Source organism: Meriones unguiculatus, chromosome 8 (genome assembly GCF_030254825.1).
Source record: "Meriones unguiculatus strain TT.TT164.6M chromosome 8, Bangor_MerUng_6.1, whole genome shotgun sequence".
Taxonomy (NCBI): Eukaryota; Metazoa; Chordata; class Mammalia; order Rodentia; family Muridae; genus Meriones; species Meriones unguiculatus.
The window spans coordinates 121,345,190-121,365,384 of record NC_083356.1 but is presented as its reverse complement, the minus strand read 5'-3'; the positions used below and the strand labels follow the sequence as shown (position 1 = coordinate 121,365,384).

Below are 20,195 nucleotides of genomic sequence, written 5' to 3'. Positions count from 1 at the left end.
CAGAAACTCGCTTTTACGAACTTTCGAGGGTTTTGTTAGTCGGCGTGAGAAGACTTCCTAAATGTTTGAAGGTGAAATTCAATTGGTTTATCAAATCTTAATTGAATTCCTGCTGTTGTCATCACTTGAAAATGACTAGCGGCTTTTCCATTGTTATTGAAATATTCATCTTCCTTGTAAATATTTTGACGTTTCTTTGAAGTGCCAAAAATACACACAGTGTGTACTGTCCTAGATAGAGTAAGACAGGACTCTTGTTTTAGCTCAAAGTTTCCTTCAGGTGGGAGGAGTCTGATACTGCAGACCAGGAAGTGGAGCTGGGCTAAGGTGGCCACTGCTCACTCGCACAAAAATATTTCAAGACAGGGACCGAACACCTTAACTTTCCCGCAAGAAAAGCACCCTGATGCTGGGAGTCCTTTTGGAGCTGTAAGTCCTGACTGCTGATTAGGTATGTGCTGTGGAGCAACTCAGTCTTTTCCTTCCTCGCTGTGCTGACAGCTGTACCGACAAGCCCAGGAGAGCCTCCGCCAGCTCTCAGAGGCAATGATTTTAGTCGGGGGCGGGGGGATGGGAGAGGATGGGTGGGGGGAATGGGGGCTGAACAGGTGGCTGTGGTTGGTTGCATGCGCTGTCCTCCCACAAGACCTGGGTTCGGTTCCCAGCACCTACTTGGTGGCTCACCACCCTCTGTAAGCCCAGTTGCTGGAGATCCAGTGCCCTCTTCTGGCTTCCCAAGGCACAGCATGCACATGGTCCACGGACATACGTGCACATGTACGATTTTAAAGAAATACAAAGGTCCTGTGGCTTCTCAGAGAAATTATGTATTACCAAAAGATAAGGAGAGCATCTTCTGTTTTGTCCCCACTCTTGTTTTTCCAACACATGGAAAACAATAAAACCCAAATGGGGAGAAATGGACTCACCACAGGCCATCTGACATGCACATGATTTCATTTTATGACCCATGCTGATCCTTGAACATATGTAAGTATCATTATACGTAGTTATGGTCATAAAACAGGCACAATTTCATGTTTACTCCGGTTTGCTTGCCATCGCATGGTTTCTAATGCTTCCATTATCCCTCATAATTGCAGTCTCGGCGCACGGGTGGTTCTCCTGTGCTGTCCTAGCTCATTTATGTTATATAGTTTGTCAATGTATTTCCTGCGTTTGGTGCTGTGGATTGCTCTTGGTGTTTGATAACGTAAAGAATGCAGCAGCAGGTTTTTTAGTCCTTTTTGTTATCAAACACGGGGGGGGGGTCAGGTGTGCCCCAAGTCAGGTCCAGTCACCCATTCTCAATGAGCCAATTATAAGAGCCAAATTAAATATAAAAAAAAGCAGGAAACGGAGATTTATTCTTGATGCCACATTGGGAAGAGGGACAGAGAGACTCAGGGAGCCCCGGAAGTCTGTGTCTGGGGTCCTGAGGTAAGAGCAAAGTTTAAGTAGGAGGCCAAGGATAGGCAGTTAAAGCTGTCGGTCAAGATGTGGCCCCGCCTACCATGGACCCACGGTTGTCTGAGCTTCAGTCTCATCCTATAAGGTGGTCCGATGAAACCTCTTTCCAGGAGACAAGATAATCTTATCTGGTGTATTCTTCTCCCAGCATGAGATTCCTTGAGAAATTCCCACTTTGGGGTGGAGTGGGGCGAGGGGTGGGGTAGGGTATTGTTTTAAGAGACCTAAGTTACCTTTCTTTCGGATGACTTTCTAACACAAAACTTGTGAGAATGCTGGGGTTAGTCCTAAGACTTACGAAGTTAAGTCCTGAAGACACCTGTGAAAATTTTATTTCGCACGGATTTTAAGGGACTCTGCTCTACCCCACTCTATTTGAGTGTGGAGGGGTCAGAGAGATGGCTCAATGGGCAGAGTCGAAACCACGTCACTGCGGACCTTCAGTACATGCTGTGGTCTTTCTGAGTCGTGCCCCGCATCCCGTGTGTGGAGTAAGCGGGATCAAACACAATCTCCCGGCTTCACGCCCTCCCTACGTGCTCACCACCCTGACCATGAAGGCTGGTGGAAGGGCAGAACGGGTCCAGCTTTGCTGAGGGAAGGGCTGATCTCAGAGCACACCTGGGGGAAGGCTAGCAGTTCTGAGGCAGCCTGAGCTCGTTGGTGACTCAGTTTTCTATTGCTGTGATGAAACACTGCGACCAAAAAAGCACCGTGGGGAGGAAAGGGTTTATTACTGCCTGCAGTTCTCAGGTCACACCCCATTACTGAGAAAAGCCAGGGCGGGAACTCAAGGCAGAAACTAGAAGGCAGTTGCTGAAGAGGAGGCGATGGAGGAACGCTACTGTGCTTGCTTCCCATGGCTTCCTCAGCTTGCTTTCTTACACTATCCAGGACCGCTAGCCTAGGGGTGATACCGCCCACCGTGGGCTGAGCCCTCCCGCAGCAAACATTAATCACGAAAGCACTCAGCTGGGCGTGTTAATCCGTGAGGCCAGGCTGGTCTATGTAGTGAGTCCAGTACAGCCAAGGCTACACAGAGAAACCCTGTCAAAAAGAAAACCCTCCACAGGCTTCCTCACAGGCCGAAGTGATGGAGGCGTTGTCTCGGTTAAGATGCCTCTTCCCAGACGTGTCTAGGTTTGTGTCAAGTTGACAAAACCAACTAGTACAGTGACAGACCTCACACCATATGCCAGGCAGACTCCATTGTGGGTTAGGCGTAGTGAGGAATGGTGGGAAAGAGAGCACTGAGTTGCACTGTGAGTAGAAAGGGCAGGAAGCTGCAAGAACACAATTGTGGAAGGCTGGGCCAAACATGGGGATCCGTTTGTTTTTTTAAGGTAAAATATACGTTATATTATCTCCCACCTTAGCCATTTTGTAGTGTACAGCTCGGTGGTGGTCTGAGCAGTCCAGTGCTGTGCTCTCATGGCTGCTGTCTATCTGTAGAATCGCTTCATCTTGCAGAACAAAAACTCGGCACCTAGTCCACTTTTTATCTCATGTAAAAGGAATAATACTATGTTTTTATGATTAGTTTATTTCATATATCTTTAAGGTCCATCCATTTATCATGAGTTGGGATTTTTTTCCTCTCTCTCCTCTCTAAAGACAAGGTCTCATATAGCCTAGGCTTCCAACTTGCTGTGTAGCCCAGGGTAGCCCTGAACTCTCGATTCTCCACCTCTGCCTTCCATGCTGGGGTCACAGGTGTGTAATCCTTTAAGGCTGAACAATATTCCATCGCAGTAGATGCCGTGTGTTGTTACTCATCTGCCTGCTGACAGTCACTTGTATTTCCACTTTGGGGCTATTATGAATAATGATGCTACGAACATGGGTGTACGTTAGCCAGAAATAAGGCTGGTGGATCACATAGAAAGTCTACTTTTAATCTTTACAGGCACCACAGAACCATTTTCTACTTACACCAACAGTGCAACACTTTCGATTTTCTCCGAGTCCCCCACGTCTTTCTCCCCTTCCCATCTCCTTTATTCCCTCCCCTCTTCTTTTTCTCCCCTATACAGGAAACAGAATCCAGGGCCACACAGGCAAACACTCTGCTCTGGGTCGGGATTTTTCCTTTTAAATTGTGTCTCTCTGTGTGTGCACACCTGCTGGGTGTAGCTTCCCTTCAGAGGCTAGAAGAGAGCATTGGGTTCCCCTGGAGCTGGCAATATAAAGGTAGCGAGCCACTTGTGGGTGCTGGGAACTGAACTCGGGTCTCTGTGCTCTGACCATGGAACTATATCTCCAGCCCTACCTTTCCCCTCCTTTTTTAAAATTTATTTTTTATTATTTTTATTTTTTTAATGTTAGTAGTCATTCTAACGGGTATGAGGTATTATCTCATTGTGGCTTTGATTTTTTTTTTTTCCCAACAGTGAGAACCCTTAAGCAATTTTCATGTCATTGGCCACTATTTATACATTCTTTCTGAAGACATGTTCATTCAAGCCCTTTGCCTAATTTAATTTTTTTTTCCATTTCTTTTTGGAGACAGGGTTTCATTAAATAGCTTAAGCTAACTTCAAACTCTCCATCCTCCTGGCTCAGATTCCTGAGAGCTTAGACAACAGCATGTACCATTCTCTTTGCTGTCTTTTGCTTATTTTCTACTCAAGTGATTTATAATGTAAGGGGTTTCTGTTTTGTTTTTTTTTGTTTTGTTGTTGCTTTTACATAGGGAAATTCTGGCTTCCACATTCTTTCCAGATACATGATTTGCAAACATTTTCTCCTATTCCATAGGTCACCTTCTATATTACTACATGAAGCCTTCACTGTTGTGCTGTGCCTGCAAAGGTACAGATTTTAACTGTGATGTCTCTGAAGTGTCTCATGTTCTTTTGTTGTGTGCTTTGGCCATGGCCATGAGACCATGGCCAAGCCTCATGTCAGATGATTTTCCTCTACTTTTTATTCTGTTTTATAGTTTTAGATTTCAATTTACATTTTAATCTTCTTTAGTATTGCCTCTGGTATAGAAGAAAGATTCAACTTCCTTCTTTTGTGCAGCTCTCCAGTCTTCCCAACTCTAATGTTGAAAACATTATCATTTCCTTATTGAATCAGGTTGGTTTTTTTTGTTTGTTTGTTTTTTGTTTTTTTTTTGTCCCCTTGTCAAAAATTGTGTGACTCTGTGTGCAACTGTCTTATTTCTGGACTGTACAAAGGTTAGTGTTTGAGCTTATTTGAGGGCCAGGTGATAACTGAGAGGCAGGCCAAGGTGCATGCTGGGGTGAGCATCTCAGGTAAATGGGGCACGCAGCAATGTTTTGCTGCAGTCCTTTACTTACAGAGAAGGATTTTGCAGATCTCATCCAATGCCCAGATTCCACCTCACCTGTGACTTTTTGGATGGATGGTTAGGAGGCTGAGTGGGGCTGAGGTTCTGTGAGCAGAGCCCTTCCGTGTGGCAGGAAGACAACACATGTAAAGGTATGGAAGCACTATTGAAAGAGTCTTGGGTACTGGAAACAGTAGGTGCTATAGAAACTATACGGTTAGGCTTTGCCCGGCTTCCACATGATGACATTTCTTGAAGGGCCCCCTAAAGGGTCTTAAAATAAATGTAATAGGGAGACTAAATGATGTGATCAAGACTGGTGACTTCTGGAGTCAAAACTTTGAGTAGGAGTTGGTAAACCCATCTGAGCCAATGAGCATCCAGCCCGAAAGACTGGAATCTGAGAGCAAGAGCCTACCCATACTCATTGCAGTTTCCTCTGTCCTGCACGGTTTCCCACAAACAGACGATTAATAAATAAATATTTGTTGAGTTGACTATAAAGCAAAGAAACAGAAATGTCTTTATCAATTAAGAAGCCCCTTTTTGCTGACAGAGGGGGGTTTCTTGAGACTAGTAAATTACTGTTGTTATTGTTCTAGTGGCTGGAACCAAACCCAGGACCTCATGTATGGTATTCAAGGCCTGTGCCACTGAGCCACAGCCACTGCCCTAACCTATACTATATGATTTCATTTCTTCTCTCAAAATAGACAAAAATCTTAATCACTGTATTAGTCATGGCTGGAGGCAGAACCAACAACACACACACACACACCCCACCCCAAATAGTAGTAGCAGCAGCAACAGCAGCAGGAAATGCCATGAGGAGATTCAGTATTCATCAGGAGGAGTTGGCTCAGGAGGAGTTGGCTCATGCAGCGATGAACATTCCCATGGCAAGCAGCCTTCAAAGGTGGAGTCCCAGGGGAATGGATGGTGGGCCTTTCAGGCCAAGGCTGATGGCCTGAGAACTTGAGGGGTTGCTGGCACAAGTCCCAGAGTCCCAGTCTAGACATCCTAGAATTCTGCCGGAAGAGCTTTCTCTGGAAGGAGCTGGCCTTTCCTCTGCCTCACCCCGGCTGCTGGTGCCTCCCCACACTGAGGGCCCATCTTCCCTGTTCAGACCACTGACCCGCACACTAATCTCCTTCAGCAACACCCTCACGTCCACACCAAGACAAGAATTTAGCAGCTAAGTGTTCCTTAGTCAAGTTAAAAGCTGAAGAGAAACTGTCACACTAGTGTCTGCACTAGTTACTGAGTACTGTCTTCTCCTGGAGCATGTGTGTGGAAGTTAGCCCCCGTCTCAGTGTGCAGGGGAGCTGTGTCTTCATTTGCAGCTGAGGACATTGAGCTCTGGAGGCACCAAGCGTCCCGCTGAAGGTCACACACAGCAGCAGTGAAGCTGGGGTTCTACCTCTCAGGGGCCCACGTTTCTTCCGAGAACTCTTTCCGCTTCTCTCTACCTCAGTCATCCCCTTCTCCAAGCATGCTTTCCTTTTAGGGTAAATAAGCACATTTTCTTCAGTCTCTAATCATGACTCTTATAAACAAAACATTAATTATAATCTTTCATCTGTCTCTAGTCTCCCCCCCTTCCCCCCGCTTCTACAAGTTTGGCACCAAACCAGCATTTAAAATATCAGTGGCACACACACACACAAACACTGTTGTTTGGAGACAGGCAGGTCTTGAACTCACTATCCTCTTGCCCCAAACTGGGCTCTGAGCTCAGATAATTGGGGAAGGCCTGGTCCACAGCCAGCCAGTTGAAAAGAGCTGATAGGCAAGGCAGAGCTGCTGGAGCCTTCTGCCATTTATTTCTCTTCTTGGCAAAGATTTTCATGCAGTGGAGTTCCCAGAATGAGCCACTGTGTACAGCTCTGGAGCCCATTTTGTTTGTAGTTTTTGTGTGCTACGAGCCTGCACATTCCTCCCGTCTCTAAGCAAATGGTGACAGATGAGTAGCCATGGGCCTAAAGGTAAATGCTGGTGTATCTCCCTGAGCAGATTCCTCAGAAGGAGGGAGGAGGAGGAAGAGGGATAAGAGAGGGATAGGGCAAGGGGAAGGAAGGGTGAGTAGAAGGAAAGGAGAGAGGAGACGGGGGGGGGTGAAAGTAAAATCGGTGGGGAAAGGGAACAGGGAGGGCGAGAGCACTGCACTCCTCAGTAAGTGTGGGTATGCTGTTACTTGGCACGTGGAGGGACAGCAACTGACACGGGGGCTGTGGTCCTACTAGGGGAAGGGGGCCACCATGCCTAATGTGAGAATATGCGACTCGAGTTAGCCCTCACCCACTCTTTCTCATGTGCTGGGTAGTCGCAGTCGGCATCCCAAGAATACAGTCCTGCAACGGGCTAGCCTTGGGTCCTGATTCTGAGGTTGACTATTCAGAAGTATCAGCAATAGTTTTCCTGTATTTTAAGTAATCAGTACTAACAGAGTTGATGTTCTATCTTGCTTTCCATTGCTGTGATAACACACTGAACCAATCTGGAGGAGAAAAGGGGTTTAGCTTACACTTCTGCACAGCACTGCATCACAGAAGGAAGGCAGGGTAGGAGTTCGAGCAGGAACCCGAGGCAGGAACTGAAGTGGAGACCGCAGGGGAACAGTGCTGACTGGCTTGCTTACCCAGCCCCAGGATCACCTGACCTGAGGTAGCACCAACCACAGCAGTCTGGGCTTTCCCATATCAATCATTAATCAAGAAAATGTCCTACAGACATGTCATAGGCCGATCTGATGGAGGGGATTCCTAGCTGAAGTTCTTAATTTCTCTTGTGTCAAGTTGATGAAAACTAACTAGCAAGTTAACATCTGAGCCACTATCTCTTTACGCCTTAGCAGGTCTCCCTGATGTAAAGTTAGGCAGGAAGCATGCATGGTACTTTCTGGCCCAAATGGTCCTCTCTGAGAACTCACCAGATGGGGAGCCCACCAAGTGGTCTTAACCATGGGTTATCCTGGGCTATTCACTTACCCTCCATTGACTTTCTTACAAAGGAACAGAAAATTTTTGAATCACTTGGCCAGTCCATTCTCCATGACTCCTGGGTTCGTCACCTGGACTTCGCCTCTGCCATGAGCTCTGCCTTTGGCTGAACCTCCCTGAGTAGGGGATTTACTTGCCACATACTCTGCATTGCAGATGAAATCTTTAAGATAGGGCCCACCATTAATAGAGTTGAGCCCTCTCATTCCCATGCCAAACTTCTAATGTAAAAACAAATCAAAACAAAAGATCAAACAAACCAAAAAAATATGTAAGTGTTGATACATGGACATGGGCTAAGCCCATCTCTTTGGAAAGTTACCGACACCATAACAAACTGTGAATACAATTCCTCAAGGAGGCTGGTCCCAGCCACAGAATAAACCAGGTTTCATGAACTCAGGGATCTAGACCAGGAGGTCACCCCAGTCATATATCTTTGGTGTTTCAATTTCCACACCAGGCCAGGCAACTGGCAACAGAGTTGGAGCGGGGGTAACCCCTGCATGTCTTGGGCATGGCATCAGGTCTTAGGAAGACTGTGAAGAGGTCCTGCTTGTTCTTGAGGCCCCCCCGCTTGTGCTTACAGCCAGCTTCTACACACCCTGGAGGAGAAACAGCTCTGTTAACTGTATTCTAAGGAGCCAAAGCTAGGGCAGGTGGGGTAGTTTAGTAGAGCACAGTCGGGCATGCTGAACTTCAAAGCCAAACTATATGTATACCAATAATACGTTCAATTAGAAAGACAAATGTATACATTTTTTTAAAAGTTAAAGCTAAAAACAAAACAAAAAGCAAGGAAACAAACAAAACCCTATTGGGAAGGTTAGCTTGCTTGCCCAGGGAAAGCACAGACCTTAATTCTCTCTTCGGCACAGGCGATGCTGGGCACCCAGCCCCTGGCACTGTAGGTGGCAAGCCAGCCCCTGGTTCCCACTGGACCAAACTTTTAAAGGCCAGACAGAAACGAGCAGCATCTAGAATGGGAAATCTGTGTCCATTGTTGTTTTTTTGTTTTTTTTTTCCCACCTCTAAAATAAACAAAAGATCTGCAAAGAATTTCCTTCCACTGTTTGGCAAGGGAACGCAGCACCTGGAGGGTGAGTTAGGCCAGGAAGGTGTAAGAAGCGGAGTAAAACAAAATAATGAAGCTTTGTCGCACTTATCTCCAGGGGCCAACCATTCGATTAGGAAAGAAAGCCGCACATGAGGAGAGCAGGCAATTAGGGGTAACACCCATGTTAGAACGGAGAGAAACACACCTTTCTGGATCTGGAATCTTAACTTTCATTTGCATTAAAACAACAAGAAAACCCTGTCTTCTAGAAATTCAAAGTGAAGTGTACGTATTAAAATAAATGAGAACTGTGAAGGAAGAACTATGAGAAATGAGAAAAGCAATTATCCCCGGAGACAGAAATCTTCCTCCTGCTTCAGTGCTGCGTGCTCTGCAGGCAATTTCAGCCATTTTCTCTCAGGTAATGTTTAGTATTGGGTTCCCGGCGCTGCCCGGGTGTGCTGTGGTCTTGGCTCATCTGCAGGAATGGCACAACTAAAGACCATTCTGTTAGGAAAGCCTGGCCTCAGGAGGGAGACACATTACTCCAAGGAGGCAGAGATCAAGAGAATGCAAATGCATGATGTTGCTTGTACTAAGTACAGAACATTAAAAAAAACAAAATTAAAACCCACTAATGCAGTCAGCTCAATAGCACCACATCATTAATTTTAGGAAGTCATTTAACACATTGTCACTAGTGAAAAAGCCTTAAAAGCCTGAAGGGTGAGTGGACCCTCCCACTGTGGTTTTTGAAACAATCATACTTGATATACAAAGATTAACTTAGGAAAAATTACTTCTTCTTCTCCTTCTCCTTCTCCTTCTTTCTTCTTCCTCTTTTCCTGTAATGACTAGGAAGTATCTCCAACAGGAACAATAGGTTGAGAACATTGCCAAGGAATGTTTTGTAAGTATAACAAGACCCACATTTTTCCTGGTTCCAGTCTGACCAGCCCACATGGAAGAGATGAGGTTGACATTTGTTAGGGGGCGATGAACTTCCTTGTACCGTCTGAGAGCAAAGACCCCCGGTGGGGGGAGGGTTATACACCGAGGAGCCAGGTTCACAGCCACCTGGACGCGGACGCCTTCAAGCCCACTTTAGGTAAAGCTCACCTGCTTCTCACTCCGTGGTTCTCAACCTTCCTAATGCCGCTGCCCTTTAACACAGTCCCCCATATTGTGATGACCCCAACCATATAGTTTTGTTGCTACTTCATAACTGCAATTTTTATGACATATAATTGCTACCGTCATGAATTGTAAAGACCTCCGTTTTCCGATGGTCTTAGGTGACCCCTGCAAAAGGGTCTCTTGACCCCCAAGTTGAGAATCGCTGCTGTAGCTGTCTTTACTTAAGGTTAAGTGGTGGTGAAACCGCAGGCGACAGAGAATCCGAAGCTGTTGTTTCAAGCTCTTGGCCAAGTAGTGGCGCCTGTAGCTTGCTTGTCTCTGACAGTTTCAGTGCAGTCGAGGGGTGGGCTGTCTTTGACCATCTGGAGGGTTTAATGTGTTCCATCCATCTCGTGCCAATCTGCTTTGCCGGAGCTGGGGTCACTATGCTGGGAGACCTTTGAGGTGGTGTCGGTGGGCTGTGCTCCGAGGCCTCCTGCGGCCCTCTCGCAGGTGCGCATGTGCCTCTTCCGCTGGATGCTATTTTTCTTGTCCTCTGTAGGATCTCACCCGCTGAGCTATCATTACTTGCTTGTTGCTGCATGTTGCTGATTCATACACATAGGAAAAAGTAATTTTGTCTTCAACACCTCTTCCCTGTCATTTAAGGCATATGTTAATGAAAGGCAGATTCTGGCATCCACTCTCCTCTATAGCTCTGAGGCCACAATACAGGTTCATTAAAAATGAAGACCCAAGTGTTCTTTTACTTCTATTTATATCTAGAACCATACGAAAAAGCCGGTTTGAAGGGTACCTTTGTGCTTTCAAATCCCAGACCATATTCCGAGGAAGGATCCACATTTCATGTTTGAATTGGCATTAATGTGGCACTCATGTACATACAACGTTTTAAATAAAGATGTTTCACGCATGCTTTATTACTGACACCTCCTGATTTCACAGATTTTTAGGTTACAGTACAGCCGAATCCCTCTGAAGATGTTTTAAGGGCCTTTTCCCTTCCTTGCAACACAGATTTTCTCTCTCTCTCTCTTTTAACTTAAAGTGAGGAGTATGCAAGTGATGTGTGCTCCGCTAGGAGGGATGCCAAGTGCAAGGGCGAGCTGCTGGGGGTGGGGCAGGAGCAGAGCTGAGCAGACGCTGAAAGCCGCAGAGTACTGATGAAGGGCTTTCTGCTTTGTCACTCCTCACAGGTCATTTCCCTTCCTTCCTTTCCATTTTATAACTGTGCGACCTACTTATTTCACTGAGCGCCTGGATCTCCGATGAGCAGAGTCCTTGAGGGTCCTCAGCCAAACTCCCACCAGCTCTGCACCGGTGGCTCCCCAGCATCCTTCCCAGCAGCCAGTGGGCCCGCAAATGAAAAGGACTTTGGAGTCTGGCAGTCCAGGTTTACATTCTGCCTCTTAATACCCCTCACATCTGGGCAGGTTACCTAGCATTTCCGAGCACCGGTTTCATCTGTTAAATGGCCCCAATAACAGCTAATTCATAGGCTCTTGGGAACCAAATGAAGTACCCACTGTATACGAAATCAGCACTCAGAGCTGAATGGAGAGCAGCGAAATGGTTCAATGGGACCAGGAGCCTATGCTTTTCCTGGGAGACTCCCAAGCAATACTTTTTCCACAGCATTGTACTGTCTTTCTCCCAGTGCCTCAAAAGCCATTGAAAAGGTGTCTGCTGAGTGCTGCCTTGTAGGCTGTAAACGCTGTTATTAACAACAATACCTCACATATTCAGAGCTCTGGAATTTTACAATGTGCTTTCACAGGGGAGGGGGAGTAACCCCTCCCCCAACATGCAGTCTACTGATGACTAACAGAGGCAGGGGGGAGGGGCCGGCGCTTTGAAAGAGGTCGATTAGCGATGCAAATGTGAAGTCATCTGCCCTTGTGAGGAGCATAATAAACATCAGAACCAATTAGGTAACAAAGCTGATCTTTTCAGGCTCCGGATCTTCATGAACTGGAAAACCACAGAAGTAGAGTGGAGCAAGCGGTTAGGGAGAGAAGGAAACCATTAGGACAGTTAAGGTGCCCGTTGGCTTTGTCCCTAAGGAAGGCATCTATTTGCATGTGGGTGAATGTCCACACACCAACTCGAGTGTAGTCATGATTTACAAGTACTGAACAGTAGAAACCAGGATGTGCCTATGGAACCCGGGGAAGTCAGCAGAAGTCCATGGCAACTGAGGGTTCCTATGCCGAACGGGGCAAGAGGAACCCCCACTCCCTCACAACCTTCTCAAGCAGATCTTCATTCCAGACTGCTTCTAGGTGGACAGTGCTCCAAGGTGACTTTCAGAATTGATGGAAAGTACAGAGCGTACTTTTAAATCGATTTCATTGTTTCCAGCGTGTAAGAAGATGGGAGGGACATAGCTTTTTCTGTGAGAGGGAAAATGGACTCTCTGAAATGAAGCTCCCCCGGGAAGACAGACTTTCACATCTCAGCCTCTGTTAACTGTGGTCCCAGCTTTATGGGTGTGTGTGTGTGGAGGTGGGGGGGGGGAGGATTAGAAGACCATGTAGTTATCAGATATTTCAGGCTAATAACCAAACAGATATATTTGTGTGACATCTCCTGATTTCTCGTATCTACAGGCAAAATTCCAAACAGGCCCTTCCCTTGGCTTTCTCTGTCTAAACCTACATTTCTGTCTGGCAGCAAACCTGGGAAGGTAGGCTAAGAGGAAAAAAGATGGATCAGGCAAGCAGAAGATGGGGGTGGGGCTGGGGGCTACTGTGGGGACGTTCAAGGATTGGGAGAGTTGCGCTGGAGACAGCCCAAGGCAGCCCAGTTTGTGTCTCAGGGTCCAAATTTGGTTGATGTATTTTTGAAGCTTTTAAAGGTTAACTCACATGCTGTAATACATTATAGAAAGATATGAGGCTGAATTTTACTGTGCCAGTCAAGAGGCTGGCTTGAATCTGCTATTTAGAACTGAGAGAGACAGTACAATTTACATGTGTGAGAATGTGAGAATAATTTTACCTTCTGTTGTTTTTAAAAAACCACCTTGGGCCATGGTTTTTAAATGGAGGCATGAGAAGATCTGTTGGGGTTCCCATAGCAACATTAACTTATCTAAACTGCCCTGTTGTATATAATACTTTCATGACTGTTTTGGCTTTTAAATGTAGACTTTAGTTATGAAATGCAAGTGAGTTAAGAGTCTTGGGCAAATTCTGACTCTTCCATTTACTGATGGATGCGTATTTAAACAGAGACCTTGATAGCTGTATTTCTATAAACTTGCCAACAAAGGTAAACAGAAACAAATCAACCGACTTGGACGGCTCTTGTTCAGACGCCAGAAGTCACATCCTCATGGTGCTAGTCCATTTACAAGCTGACTTGCCCCAGCTCTCTGCACTGTTCCTCATAATGTTTATACACAATGATCTTGTTGTGTCCAATTCTCGAGATCCCAAAAGACCACTAGGAGTCGAGCCCATTGCAAAACACAAGAGGATCTTTTTATTACAAGCTATAGCTTGGGCTCACATCCTCACCACTGAAGCGGTTGAGAGCAGAGCCTTGTGTTCAGGGTAGGCAGGTGATTTAAAAGATCCCATTCCCACCTGCATACCCAAAGTAGGGGAATTCCTACCTGGCAAGCATCTATTGGATGAAACACAAAAGGGGATGCTGCATTTTGAATTGATTGGCTATAGGAAGGCCCCCAAACCATTAATGGTCTGGCTTTCCTTGTTTGGCTGTCCTAGGGGAAAGGGGTAAGCTGGGCCAGTTTCCTAGCAACTGTATCTCTAGTGGGCAGGAAAAGAATGCAGTAAGGCTGGTTCCTCCCTGCAGATGGCTGGATATGACATGTCTCTACCTGTCTGGCCTTTGTTCAAGCTTTTGCTTTAAACCAATAACTCAAACTAATTTTTAATTCTGTGGTCTCTCAATCTAGTTTGGAGGCTTTGAGAAAAGCGAGAGTCAAGGACTATGCTGAGGCCCACCTCCTCCCAGAATGTTGATTCCTCCCCAGTTTTCCTCTCTTTAGAAGAGTGACTCCCGCCACCTGTACTGTATTGGTGTGATGATGAAGAAAAGCACTGAGCAATTTTTCTAAAGATAGTTCCTTGAGGTACTTTGCCTGACTCCATTTGTTCTGAGAATACCATCAGTAAAGCTGTTCTGCCCCAGAAGGCAATGAGGTAAACCTGTTAGTGAATTCTGGGGTTTACACTTTGTGCTCCAAGTCAGGTCTGGCTCTCTATCCTCAATTAGCCAATGAAAAGAGGCAAACTTGCTGGGTGGTGGTGGAGCGGGCCTGGGATCCCAGCACTCTGGGAAGCAGAGGTAGTCGGATCTCTGAGTCTGAGGCCAGCCTGGAGAGCCAGGACAGCCAGAGGGCTACAGATTGTGACCCTGACTCAAGTCAAAATAAACAAAGAACAAAAAGTCAAACTACAATGGAAAACAGAAAAAGACTTGATGTGGCTATATTGAAAAAGGGACCCAGAGAAACCCCAAGTTGGTCTAAATCTTCCAGGATGAGCTTAACATTTAAATAGAGGGCCAAGGCCAGCCACATCTACGTGGCCTCATCAAGGCCTAGTCCTGGAAACTTCCAGCCTCTGTACAGTCTAACCTAAGCCCAGAATGTGTTCGGCCTCTGAGACTTACTGCTTAATAAGCACACCCTTTTTGTTCTTCTGATCTCATAGCTAGCTGGTTTAACTCAGGTGTTCTGACTCAAACTCCTCTCTCAGTTGACGTACTCAATCTGGATTCTCTTTCAGCCCCTGAATTGCTGCTTGGCCTTAAACTAATTCCAACAATTTTTTCTAATCTTCCGACTCCTCATTCTCTGGCTCCTTCTGTCTTCACCTCTCTTTGTAACCTGTCTATTAATGTTCCGGTAAAACTACCTTCTTTCTGTTCTCCGCATTTCCCCTTAAGTGGCTTTCCTTTCCTCTCTCTTCTTGTGAGAGTTTGGCGTTTCCTCTTCTGTCAAATGTTTCTGTAATTCGTCATTTTTTCTGCCACTCAATTAGACATCATCTTCAAACATGGTTGCTTCCTTCCATAAACCAACTCCACCTTCATTGTTTGGGATTAAAGGCATATACCACCATGCCTGGACCTAAGCTTTTCTTTACCTGAAACTTGCTCTAGATCAGGCTGGCCTTGAGCTGAGATCTGCTTGCCCCTTTCTCCCGGGGTTAAAGATGTGTCTGTATTCCAATGGGCTCACACAGACCTAGAAGGTCTTTGGATGTGATCTCTTGCCAGAGAAGCCGTGTTCTAAATTAAAATTCCTCTATAACTCTTCCCAGGAAAAGTCTGTCATACAACAGACTGGCAAACACCTGTAGCTAGATGCAGAGGGTCCTATGCCCTGTGCAGGCAGAGAGTACAAACGGCCTCTGTAGGCACTAGGCATACACATAGTACACAGACATACATTCAGCCAAAACCCATGCACATAAAAAACAAAAACAAAACAAAACTCCAACAAAAGCTACTTAGGGAAGAAAGGGTTCATTTTAGCCCATAACACCAGGTTATAGTCCACTGGGTCACAGCAGGAAGTTGAGGAAGCAGCTGCCACATCCACAGTGAAGAGCAGAGAGAGAACAAATATAGGTTGCCAGGGCTCAGCTTGTTTTTTTTCCCACTCTTACTGGGTTCAGGATCCAAAGCCTAGGGAATGGTGCTGCCCACAGAAGGCAGGCCTTCCCACATCGATCAACACAAGATAGACTCTCCCAGACAACTACAATCTGGAGACCCTTCCCAGGTGACACCAGATCATGTCAGGTTGACAAAACTAGGCACCACAGCACGACAGTGTCTCAAAGGTGATCTGCAGCGAAGAATGGCCCGGAAGTGATGTTCACAAGGCCACACTTCCCCATTTTTGGAAAGGAAGAGAAACTAAAGTTGTATTTCAGACACTAGTATAAGGGGAGGTTGAAGAAAATAGGTAAGAACAAAACAAAACAAAACAACAATAAATCTTCATCCTGGGCTTATAAGTTCCCCTAAAATCAAGGCATGCTATGCCTTTGCTACTGGCCGGCTACAGAGGGCAGTTTGACTGCTTTACCACACTTCTAAAAAATAGATAGCTTACATTTCTCAAAACTATATGCCTTCCACCAGCAATTTAATTCAAAGTCTTGAAACTCAACGGAACATGGTTAGATGAAACAAGACCAAACATTTATTTCCAGTTCTGAGAACACGGAGGGTAGAACATTCTGTCAAGTCACTTCCGTGTACTTAAAATGCCCAAAGAGCACAGACAGCAGACCAGCAGGGCTGCAAATGCCCTTCTACCCGTCTTTGGGAAAGAAGCCTTTGACCATTATCACACCCTGGTTTCATATCTTAGCATGACACATAGTTCAGTCAGGAGAAAGAGTGAAAATGCTGATTTCAGCTCCTTTCAGTCCAGGGCAACGGCTTCTGGAATTTTCCTTGAACCCACACTCGGTGTATTTTCATCTGTTTTTTCCTATTAACTTGCAAGCGATGATCAACCAGATTTTGCTTTTCGTGTAATCCAGCCTTGTGGAACATGTGATGGATTTCTCCTTGGAGACAAAAGTGGCAGTTAAAGGTACAGCATGTGACAGTGAGCGAGGAGGTAAGGACCAATGGATCGCCATAGACGACTGCTCATTCAAGTTCCGTTTAGACGAAGAAGCACTATACAGCTAGGAGAAGGAAACCCACAAAACCAAGCAGGGTTCTTTTATCCCCCTAATATATTGCAAATGCGAACAGGCTGCCAGGGTCAGCATGCCCAGGGCAGATGATTGTGAGCCGAGCTATGGCTACAGCCTTCAGTATTTCAAAATGTGCTTCCTTTCTGAGCCTTTGCTTGACAGTGACCCAAGATCACATATTACAAAGTCTCTAGGAAGTTTGCAGAGATCCCTGAATGCAGGGTCACCTGGTGGTGTAGGAAACACTTGTCCAAGACAAGAAATTGACTACTGAGAACTATGTTTCCATAGACTCATAAAAATAAAGTTCTGTCCTGTGGCTGTGGCCTCTTAAATTATGCCCTGCACCAGTGTAAGAGTGAAACAAAGTGACTCTTCTTAAAAAAATGTTGTATTTATTTTATTATTTATACAGCATTCTGCCTGCATGTGTGCATGTGTGCCTATGCACCAGATCGCAATACAGGTGGTTGTGAGCCACCATGTGATTGCTGGGAATTGAACTCAGGACCTCTGGAAGAACAACCAGTGCTCTTAACCTCTGAACCATCTCTCTAGCCACCTGAAACAAGTGACTCCTTAAAAGTGGTTTTAAGTGAAAAAAAGATTAAAAGGCAAAAGGCCATTGCACGCTTTTATGTGGAATCACTGTAAGAACCAGGGCATGAAGACATTTAGCATCTAATCACCACGGAGGTCTCGCTCGCGCTCAGCTTCTGAGTGTGTCTCTGAAAACAATTACTTGAGGAGAGTTTTCCCAGCTCATCACTGAACCTGGGCTAGCTAGACCAGCATACCTTTTGTAAAGAAGTAGGCTCTGGTACCATCTCCCCGGACATAAAAATTTTCAGATAGACAACGTCCTAGAAAATAATAAAAACTCAATATTACCTTAAAAGACAAGATAAACTAAAACAATCTGACACAAGGTATTTTTATATTCTCAAAAACACTTGAAAATAACTTAGAACTCGATATACTATCATCTTTTTAAAAAGGTTTTATTTTTTAATTGTGTGTGTGTATGTGCGTGTGTGCGTGTGTGTGTGTGTGTGTGTGTATTTATGCACATGTGTGAGGGTGCCTGAGGAGGCCCGAGAGGGTGTCAGATCCCCAGGAACTGGAGCTACTGGTGGTTGTGAGGCACCGCATGTGGGTGCTGAAAACCAGACTCCCACCTTCAAGAGCAATGCCCACTCCCAACCACTGAGCCACCTACTACCTTTTTTAAAACGAAGCTGAACATTATCGTATCTTCCATGATCCCGAAATAATATCATTCCCCCAGGCTTCAGCAACCTGGACAGTCGGTGGACAACGGCTTGCATCCTTTGAAAACAAAGTAAGACAACCCGTGTGGAAATGTGTTACATGCTAGGGTTAACCTTCTTAGAGATAAAATACGAAAATCTCAGTAAGTCAAAGAAACCATATATGTAAGAGAAAAAATATCAAAAAACACAAAAGCATTTGTATTGAAGGAGCCAAATTCAGAAGTCAGAGTGAAATGAACTCAGAGCCTGGGCATGGTGATCCTAGCGCTCAGGGTAGCGGAGCCAAGCAGATAGCTGTGAATTGGAGACCAGCCTGATCTCCCCAGCAAGTCCGAAGAGTCAAGGCTACCCAGAGAAACCCTGTCTCATAAAGCCAACTAACCAACCAAATAAAAAAAAACCTGAACTCAGCTGCAACAGGCTTGTCAGCCTGTGTCAAAGCTGAACCACAAACCACAACCCTGGTTCAGTGCTGCCCACCTGTGAGCCCAGACTCTGAGGCTACAGTGGGAGGATCCTGGGTTCCAGACCAGCCAGAGCTATGTCCAAGTACCTGCCAGCCTCCGCTCTGCTCGCCAGCCTCAGCTACATGGTGCAACTCACCCTCCCATCCGCTCACGTGCCTGCCATTAAATGAGGTGGGAGACGAAGGGGAAGGCACTTCAGCTTCTGCAGTATGCCCTGCTAGAGCCACCCAGCTTCACCAGCCAAACATCACCTACCTTCCATGTTAGTTGACCTCCTGGCCTGCCTGCCTTCCGTTTTCCTTTCGTGTGTGTATTTATGAGGGTGCATGAGCGTGCCTATGCATGTTGCCATGTGTGTATAAGCCCGAACTTGAAGCCAGGCAGGGTCTCTCGTGGAGCCCGGGTTCTGGCCAGTCTGACTAGCTACCTTGCTCCTGGATCCTGTCTCTGCCTCCTGAAGGCCAGGTTACAGGGACATCCATGCCTGCTTGGCTTTTTAACCTGGGTGCTAGGAGTCTTGAACTGGGGTCCTCGGGCACACACAGCACCTTACCCACTGAGCCACCTTCAACTCCTGACTTCTGTAGTAAGTTGAAAGGTATCCTAACCACTACCTTATCCACGTGCTCATCAGTTATTTTCATCCTCTCGTTTCTCCCCATTGCTATTTTTTCTTGTTTCCCACAGGCAGGTCCTTGGGACAATTACCTCTGCAAGCCCAGAAATAGAATCGCTTTCTAATATACTGTATTACCCTTCTTGGTAATTCTTCATGGGTGTTATCAACGAGTTATCTGACTTCAAACAACGGTCCTGTCAAATCACCTCACTGCCAACAAAAAGTCATGGTTTTAATCCAGAAAGCAAAGGTTTACTTCCTATAGGGTTCTTAGTATGAATCTTCCTGATGGCGTTTCTACTGCTTTCTAACCAAAAGCATCTCTTCCAAACAAACACTACGGCAGTCTGGGCTCTGTAGCCTGTGCCTTTGTATTCATGGCTTCATTTCAAGAAAGAGAATTCTCTTTTCCTTAATCTTGGCATATTTTGACTGTAGTCACATCCCAATTCCGGGCTCAATAGCAGGAAGTCCTTGCTTTGTTCTCAGTAATTACTCATTTTGCTTATGCAACATGCAAGCAAATGCGACCTCTTAAAATAGACCTTGATGTAGTATTTTGGGTTCTGCGTTCATGGCCTACGTTTTATGGGCCAGGTCGTTGCTGAGGGACAGGCATTAGCTGCCCACAGAGCTCCTTGGGAGAGCTCATGGAGACCAGACAGAATGACAACCAGGCTTCAGAACTTCTGCCGTGGCCTGCTGTGGGCGGGAGAGGAAAGGCGGCCTGTCCACAGGGTAAGTCTGTGTTGTCTCTTTTATGTGTTTGAGTTGGGCTTTTAAGACAGGGTTTCACATTGTAGCCCAGTGTGGTCTGGAGCTCATTATGTAGCCCATGCTGGCCTTGAACTTGCAGCAGTCCTCCTGCCTCAGCATCCTGAGTGCTAGTGTTATGTATGTAAGCCACCAACGATACCAGCTCTGCTTCTGCTTCATTTGATCCCCTTACAGTTGCTGAGGCTTTCTTATTTTGAAAAGACGAGGAGATCAGCTCAGTTAACTTATAAATTCCTTCCAACTAAAGCAATATTCATGGCCACTCAGCAGGTAAAAGCACTTGGCACAAAAGCCTGGCAACCTGAGTGGGACCCATGTGAGGATGAAAGGGCAGGACTGAGACCACAAAGTAGTCTTCTGACCTCCACATACATGCTGTGGAGCACACAGATTACATACATACAT

The 20,195-nt window shown here is 45.9% G+C and overlaps 1 protein-coding gene across 9 annotated transcripts in view; it reads right to left on the bottom strand.

Annotated features, from left to right (window-relative positions):
- Window positions 1-16,122: 16,122 nt before the first annotated feature.
- Mettl8 (methyltransferase 8, tRNA N3-cytidine) overlaps window positions 16,123-20,195 on the bottom strand; it is a 94,138-nt gene continuing 90,065 nt past the window's right edge. For all 9 annotated transcript variants that reach the window (XM_021639250.2, XM_060390475.1, XM_021639247.2 and 6 more), the window contains 3 exons: window positions 17,876-17,982; window positions 17,451-17,516; window positions 16,123-16,518 (listed from right to left, as the gene is read on the bottom strand). In XM_021639250.2, the coding sequence (XP_021494925.2) occupies window positions 16,361-16,518; window positions 17,451-17,516; window positions 17,876-17,982 (331 nt within the window). In that variant the 3' untranslated portion in view covers window positions 16,123-16,360. The remainder of the gene's footprint in view (window positions 16,519-17,450; window positions 17,517-17,875; window positions 17,983-20,195) is intronic.